The sequence below is a fragment of the Scardinius erythrophthalmus genome, assembly GCF_964197995.2.
Source record: "Scardinius erythrophthalmus genome assembly, chromosome: 7".
Taxonomy (NCBI): domain Eukaryota; kingdom Metazoa; phylum Chordata; class Actinopteri; order Cypriniformes; family Leuciscidae; genus Scardinius; species Scardinius erythrophthalmus.
Genome location: NC_138227.1, coordinates 19,923,487 through 19,931,940, shown reverse-complemented (window position 1 = coordinate 19,931,940; position 8,454 = coordinate 19,923,487). Strand labels below are relative to the sequence as shown.

At 39.8% G+C, this 8,454-nt stretch overlaps 1 protein-coding gene across 1 annotated transcript; it reads left to right on the top strand.

The window, feature by feature from the left end:
- Nucleotides 1-968: 968 nt before the first annotated feature.
- Nucleotides 969-3,379, top strand: LOC308693216 (zinc finger MYM-type protein 1-like; the record flags this gene model as incomplete). The annotated part of the gene is made up of 2 exons (XM_081370008.1): nt 969-1,062; nt 1,138-3,379. Exon 2 carries the CDS (start codon nt 1,247-1,249, stop codon nt 3,377-3,379), a length of 2,133 nt encoding a protein of 710 aa, XP_081226134.1. The 5' UTR covers nt 969-1,062; nt 1,138-1,246.
- Nucleotides 3,380-8,454: the final 5,075 nt, after the last annotated feature.

Here is an 8,454-nt window from a genome sequence, read left to right as displayed (position 1 = left end):
TGGGTGGCCTTTTTTTTTTTTTTTTTATAAATATATCTCCCCTCTTCAGGGCGCAAGTAAGCAAAATTTAGCAGTCTCAGTCACAGTCCTGTCAGACCCATGTCACTATCAAGCTTACCACTGTCTTTTTGTCACGCAGTATCATTAAGATGCAGAAAAGAAAGAGGCAGGAGAAGATTGACATCTTTTTCAAGAGAAATCCTGTAAGTGAAGTTGAAAGCTGAAAGTTGAAAAATGTTGACATTAAACAACAGTAGCCTATTATCATTAGATATTGTTTGCATTTATTTCATGATATTACTTTTCAGTATCCACTGAGGTTTGCTAGTGCCACAGCTGTAACTGTTTGACCCTATTCCTTTACCACTGCACCCTTGTTTAGGAGAGAAAGTTGCTGGAGCCATCAGTTTCAGATAGAGCACAGGAAGGTTCACAGGTGAGCAATGAAATGAATATTACAGTTTCTGAAAGAGTTATATGAAGGAAGAGAGGCCATGCGTGTGTTTGTGTAATGTTTGGTGCTTATTTCCATCCCAGGTGCATGCGTGTGTCTGGTGTGTTTATATCAAATTCACAATTTCATTTCAAACGTTTTGATTAGGGTGTATGTGAGGATGTGGCCAGGAGTGAGGAAGACAGAGATGAAGAGGGAGGAAAAAGCAGACCCGAAGCAGGCAGGCACGAAGCAGGCAGGCCCGAAGCAGGCAGGTCCGAAGCAGGCAGGCACGAAGCAGGCAGGCACGAAGCAGGCAGGCACGAAGCAGGCAGGTCCGAAGCAGGCAGGCACGAAGCAGGCAGGCACGAAGCAGGCAGGCACGAAGCAGGCAGGTCCGAAGCAGGCAGGCACGAAGCAGGCAGGTCCGAAGCAGGCAGGCACGAAGCAGGCAGGCACGAAGGCAGGTCCGAAGCAGGCAGGTCCGAAGCAGGCAGGTCCGAAGCAGGCAGGTCCGAAGCAGGCAGGTCCGAAGCAGGCAGGCCCGAAGCAGGCAGGCACGAAGGCAGGTCCGAAGCAGGCAGGTCCGAAGCAGGCAGGTCCGAAGCAGGCAGGTCCGAAGCAGGCAGGTCCGAAGCAGGCAGGTCCGAAGCAGGCAGGTCCGAAGCAGGCAGGTCCGAAGCAGGCAGGCACGAAGCAGGCAGGCCCGAAGCAGGCAGGCACGAAGGCAGGTCCGAAGCAGGCAGGTCCGAAGCAGGCAGGCCAGAAGAACAGAGTGAGGGAGAGGTCAGAGAGGATAAGGATGAAGATGAAATGGTTGAGAGAGGAGCAGAGAACTCAGACGTGGCTGTTACTCGCCATCAGTTCAGTAAGCCCAATCAACCAGATCCAAAATTAATTGCAAAACAGTCCTTGCCCAAATATACTCTGAGTTTTCAAACTCAGTGGTACCAGAAATTTCCATGGCTCCATGTCAGTCCTGGTGTTGAGGGTGTATTGTGCTTTTACTGCTCCAAAGCCTTTAACTCTGAGACATCACCTCTTGCCAAGAATGCTGATTCAGCATTCATTTCATCTGGGTTTAAAAATTGGAAAAAAGCCCTTGAGCGATTTACTGTGCATGAGAGATCTGATAGTCATAAGACAGCCATGACAACGCACATCTATGAAGATCAATCAGTACAGGTTCAGCTATCTAGTGCGAGTGTGAAACAGCAAGAGGAAGCAAGGGGATGTCTTCTCAAAATCATTGGTGCTGTGCAGATGTTGGCTAGGCAGGGCTTACCTTTTAGGGGCCATGAATGTGGTGAGGGAAATTTTGAACAGGTTCTGAAGTACAAATCAGAGGATGACCCCTCTCTAACCAAGTGGTTGACAGGTGGTAGAAAGGATGTATATACTTCAGCTATGGTTCAAAATGAAATTCTAACTTTGTTCAGCAGCGTGATCATACGCGAAGTAGTTGAAAACATCAGATCACTTCCACACCTTCAGTTCTCTGTGATGATGGATGGGACACGAGACGTGTCTGGAAAAGAGCAAGAGGCAGTGTGTTTGAGATATGTTGACAAGGATTTAGTCCCTCGTGAAGAATTTATTGGTCTTTATGAGGTTTCTTTGACAACAGGAGAAAATCTAGCAAAAGTAGTCATGGATGTTTTGCAGCGCCTAAACTTGCCTATCACTGGGTTGCGTGGCCAAGCATACGATGGGGCCGCAAATATGGCTGGCAAATACAATGGAGCACAGGCCATTGTAAGAAAAACACAACCTCTGGCTCCCTATGTTCATTGTGCTGCCCACTGTGTTAACCTAATTACACAGAGGTCCTGTACTGCCTCAATATTTATACGGAATTCTCTGGATTGGGTCAATGAGTTGGGAGTGTTGTTTGGGCAGTCAGGGAAACTGAAGGGCATATTTAAGGGAATTGCAAGGTCTGAGGAGGGTGAGGGTCCATGTCACACTATAAGACCTCTGTGTCCAACAAGGTGGACGGTCCGCACTAGTGCCATCCGAAGTGTGCTAAACCAGTACGAGTGCATAAACAAGGCTTTGGCTGAGATGGCAATGAGTGAGTCTGATGCGGCTAGTAAGGCACAGGGGCTGTATGAGACATTTCAGCAGGGAAATGTTGTCCTTGGTCTTGTGTGTGCTTTGGAGATCACAGGGGAGTTGGAGGTTTTGAATATGTCCCTCCAGAGAAGAACACAGACCCTAGATGGTATGCTTTCAGCTGTTGCCTGTGTTAAGGAAAGTTTCAGCAAAAAGAGAAACACAGAGAGTTTTCAGGCTCTTTACACAAAAGCAACAAGGATGTGTGAGACACTCCATCTCACTCCAATTGCCTCTCCTCGTGTCCGTATCCCACCTCAGCGCTTCACAGGTAGTGCTCCTGCACATGTACATGTGTCCCCTTCTGACTACTACAGGACTGAATTCTACAAAGTTCTGGATGTTGCTGACATGCAGTTTAGAGAAAGATTTGAGCAGGAGGGAATGCAAATGTTAAGGCACCTGGAACAAATTCTCTTAACTGGAAAGATACATGATGTTGTCCAACAGTACCCAGAAATCAACCCAGACATCCTCAAAGTTCAGCTTGCGTTGTTCAGAATGAAGTACAGCTTCCAGTCTAGTACTGAAATTGTTGCTGTTCTTCAACGGATGACCCCAGAGGTCCGTGGTCTCTTTGACCAAGTCGAAACAGTTGCCCGACTCCTCCTAGTTGTGCCTGTGTCATCAGCAGAGTCAGAAAGGAGTTTCAGCAGCCTCCGGAGGCTGAAAACATGGCTACGCAGCACCATGACCCAAACCCGCCTCAACAGTGTTGCTGTGTGCCATGTACATAAAGACAAGCTGGACAGGGTAAACAGAAAAAAGATTGCTGAACAGTTTGTCTCCTGTAAGGAGGGCAGAAAGAGCACTTTTGGTTCTTTTAAATGAGAGGTAGTTGGTCATATGTTCATTGGTCAGTTTGGTTGTTGTTCTTTGCATATATATATATATATATATATATATATATATATATATATATATATATATATATATATATATATATATATTGTTCTTAATATATATATATATATATATATATATATATATATATATATATATATTTATATTGTTCTTAATATATATATATATATATATTATATATTGTATATCTGGAGTTTGCTGTAACAAAAATAGTTTCCCCCTCTGATTATTAAAGTATTTCTGATTCTGATTCTTTAGCAAGTCTACTGTTGCGTATTTTCACTTATTTTATTATTTTCCGTGTTCCGAGTGTGTTTTTATACTTTTCTAGAATCACTAATTTAAATGGGAAGCTTTTTATATCTTTTTTTTTTTTTTCGAAGAACTATACCATACAAAATGTTATCAAGAAACAAAAAAGTAAAAAAAGAAACAGAAAAAGATGGAAATACAAATTACAACAAACAAAACAATTGCCAGGGGGAGGAAAGTATTATACACGCATAAAATCAAATAAATAAATTGCAAAATTTACAAATTTTTAAAGTTCTTACTGCTTTCTTATTCTGAGTCTCTGATACTGTCAATATAAATACATATTTCAGTTAACAAAACCATAAAATTGTTTTTTTTTTTTATTGCTAAATTTACACTTATGAATGTGAAATTTGGTCAACAGAATAAGTAAATTAATTAAGTAAAAGTACTGTTCTTTTTGGTCAGGATAGTCAGTTAAGCCAAAAAGTACATCTTCCCATAAGAGTGAAAAATGTTTTAAACACTGAATATTCTCCCTAATAAACCTTTGGACCTTACCCCATAGTGTAACTGAGTGCACAGTGCCAAAATAAGTGCAAGGCAGTCTCCTCATATTCATTACAAAAAGTACAATTTACATTTATTCCTTTTTTAAAAATTTTGTAAGTAATGACTTGCTGGATAAAATCTGTGAATAAGTTTATAAGAAACTTCTTTAATCTTATTTCTAAAATAGCTTTTTATATCTTGTATGCTATACCTTTTGTACCCTTCTGTCATTGTATTCATCGTTTTTATTGTTAATAAACAAACCACATCCATCCCCCCCACTTTTAAAAAGCTTGCTACGCCCCTGAAGCCATGTAATATTAGTATAGTATGTAATATGTAATATTTGATATTAGTAATAAGAGTCTTAATCCGCCAATATACATAATGATATGGGTAGCGCAACTATGACTGTTTAAGCCCCGCCCCTCCCCTCCCTTCCAGTTCTGTGACTGCGGTTTTGAAACTATGGTTCTGAAACTGCTGGTGCTGCGGGTGTGCAGCTGCATACTATTGGAGTAAACGGAGACTGCTCTATTTTGGGAGAGACCACAAAGCAACTGCTTGCTGTACCTTTCATAACTAGTATAAGTACTGAAAAACCCATGACATTTTTGAACGCTATCCTCACAATGGCAAAACTGACATTTGATGTTTCTAATTGGTTGCTATGCTATGTTTAGTGAAACAGATTTTCTGTGTGCACTACTACTTGTGTCGCCATTTGGTGGAGCTATTTGTCTTAAAATTATAATAGATTGAGTCTTGGATAGCCTACACTTTTTATTACAATGAATATAGCCTACGAGAAGAAAGCACAGAGACAGTCTAATGATTAATAATTTATCTAATAATATAATATTTTAATGTTTTAATTGAAGAGGATTTTTAACCTACAAAACCTTTGCTAGAGAAAACTCTCCCCGCTCTCTCCCAAAGTAGCATATTTCTTTGTGTCACTAATACAGGGTACTAGAAAATGAATTAGCCTTTTATCCAACACATTACTTACCAGAAAGTAAAGAGTTAACCGTATTCACTTAGTTCAACAAAAAGTCTTAGACAAGAATAACATCCAAGCAAAAATGAACTTCTGCTTACTGTTTTTTGGGGGCTCTTATATGTATATACAGCCAAATTGGAGGCTGAGGCATATGCGCTTTTGGTTCAGATGGATAATGAGTGGGTGTTGGAGATGCCGAAAAGCAGAAAAGGGCACTGTAATTAAATCTGTTCCTTCCCTCAAAGATCTAGGATCATAGTGATCACAGTGTCACAGAACACCCAACCGCTTGTTAGCTGCTTACTTGTTAGCCCTATAACAATTTAATTTCTTAAATAGAAAAAAATGCATTCTGTGGTGAAAGGCAAACCTTTTTTGAGAATCACTTTCTGTAATTCAATTTCATCGCTTTGTTTTATGCCAAAGATTTTTGTGTGTTATATGTGACTGCTATTTTTAAAAAGGATTTCTTTGTTTGGCACACTTTTTTCGTTCTGCTGCCCATTCGGCCGCGTGCATGTGATCTAAACCTGACCAAAATTGCAACAATTGCAAGAAATTATCATGAGGTTTCAACCTGGTCATACCTCAGCAATTGAGGATTATTATGCACTGTGGTGTTGCAGTGTGGCTGCTGGCTGCATGGAGACTATAAACACATGGTTGTGAAGTCTAGTCTTTTGTCTCCACAAGACCATGAGCTATCATTAATCCAGTGCTTCTAACCTTGGAAGGTTTGTGAAATCATCAGGTGGATTTGCAGTGGTGCAGCACTGTCTACCCTTAGGATTTAACTTGACCTTAGAGATTGTGATTGAGTCACAGTCACAACCAAACATTGACTTTTAAAGTCACAGTCTTTTTGTGTGGAACCCCCTGCTTTCTGTTGACATTAATTGTAAGCATACTTCATGTTCCTGCTTGAAACCAGAACTTTCCCACACTTTCTTCTCAAAGAAAGGCTCTGAGCCCAGCTAACAATTTTTAGTTCTGTGAATGTAAAAATAACTATTAGAGAATGTTCTGTAAACGTTCTCTTTAGGCTGTCAGTAAAAACTCAGTGTAACAAGGTATGTTTTTGGTTAAACCTACCGAAAAAGTTCTTAGAATTACTTATTGATTTATTAATTCATTCATTGTTTAAAGTAACCAACTGGGACCCATATGCTAATGTTCTGTTAGGAAACCTAAGTAGAAAAAAATATATTGAATTGTCAGTCTCAGAGTTTTTTTTTTTTTTTTTTTTTTTTTTTTTCTGATCCATCATATAGAAAACTGCATTTTTTTTGTGCAGAAAATCTGTTAGCTTTCTTTCTATATTACAGACTGGTTCTTTATTTTGAAGTGAACCAAATCTGGTTGTGCTTGCATGAGAGAGTCAGCTGAGCAATTTTATAGGGCTCAATGTTTATAGAACACTGTCATTGCTGTCATTGTTTCTGTGCCATGCCTTTTCCCCAAATAGTCCCTGCTTCACATTTAATTTGTACTGGCGGGATCACTTTGAACTTAATGAAAGTCTTCCTTTTAGTGTACTTGGTGTGCAAAGTTTAAGTTGCATAATTATAGTTATTTTAAACAGCAGCTGGTGTCATTTTTTATTTTATTTTTATGCTTATGCTATTAGAATATAGGCTAACAGAATATATCAACTCTAAACTTAAAGGGCACCTATTATGCAAAATTCACTTTTACATGGTGTTTGAACATAAATGTGTGTTGGCAGTGTGTGAGCAAAACCGCCCTAGAATGATAAAAATCCACCCAGTGTTTTTTTTACAATCTCAATAAATCATAAGCACTGTCTCAGAACACCCTGTTCTAGATTTCCCTCACTGTGACGTAGAATTGCGCTAAGCCCCACCGACGTGTTTGATTGACACTGTGGTTACCCCGCCCTCGGTGATCTGTACACCATCGCCATTGTTTCAACGACAGCCGGCAATGTCTCCTAAGAGGTGTTCTGTTGTGGGATGTAAGAATGGACATAGTAGTCTTCACTGACATCAGAGCCACTGAAAACACAGCGGATGGATTTTATTTATGAAGAAAAGGCGCCACTTAAACTTCCTAAATAGGTTTATGTTTGCGCAAATCATTTTCTGACTGACTGTTTAGTGAACGAGGGTCAAAGTTAATCCTCAAGTGTGGATCGTTGCCTACTGTTCGCGATACAACGTCACCTCCAGAAGAAGTAAGTGTATTTTATGATTTTTGAGCAAATAGTCATTTCAATAGATGTCAGCCAGTTCAACAACAAATCTGCGTCTAAAGCTATTTATTGTCGTCGTCATAGGATGTCTCAACAAACAACGTCAGACAGTTTTATGTCAAGTATTATTTTTTGCAGCAATTACAAATGTAAATAAATTAATACATGCTCTATCTCCATATAGACAGTAACGTTATATAAATGTCTATCTCCCTGCAGCATGTGTTTTCTGGTTCTGTATAGCCATCTTCTCACATTTGCCACATAAGCACCTGTACGACAAGTAATGTCAACATGACGCAACAGCACCCCTCGCATAAATATAATTTCGTTTGTACTAAAAAAATAAAAAAATAATTCGTTTGTACTTAGCAAAGGTTATCACAGTATTTGTGTGTATGTAGTTTAAAAAAATTGCGCGAACGTTATCACAATTTGTGTGTGTGTGTGTGTGTGTGTGTGTTGCACATCCATAATTGCAAAGGGGACGCGATTAAAACTTTGTAAGTACATAAATGTATCAAATAACCATTCCGAGACGTCTTGCTCCATTCTCATTTCGTGTTTCTTCTGCCGGAGTCTCTTCATCATCTGGGTCCAGCAGGGCGGGGATATGCAGCTCATTTACATTTAAGGTGGTACACACCAAAACAGCTCTTTTTAAAACAGGCCCCAAAAATGACATTTTCAAATGGTTATAATAAATTAACTGTGGGGTATTTTGTGCTAAAACTTCACAAATACATTCTGGGGACACCCAAGATCAATATTACATTTAGTAAAAAGGGGCATAATAGGTGCCCTTTAACATTGGGCATGTTACCAGAAGCATATACACTCACCTAAAGGATTATTAGGAACACGATACTAATACTGTGTTTGACCGCCTTTCACCTTCAGAACTGCCTTAATTCTACGTGGCATTGATTCAACAAGGTGCTGAAAGCATTCTTTAGAAATGTTGGCCCATATTGATAGGATAGCATCTTGCAGTTGATGGAGATTTGTGGGATGCACATC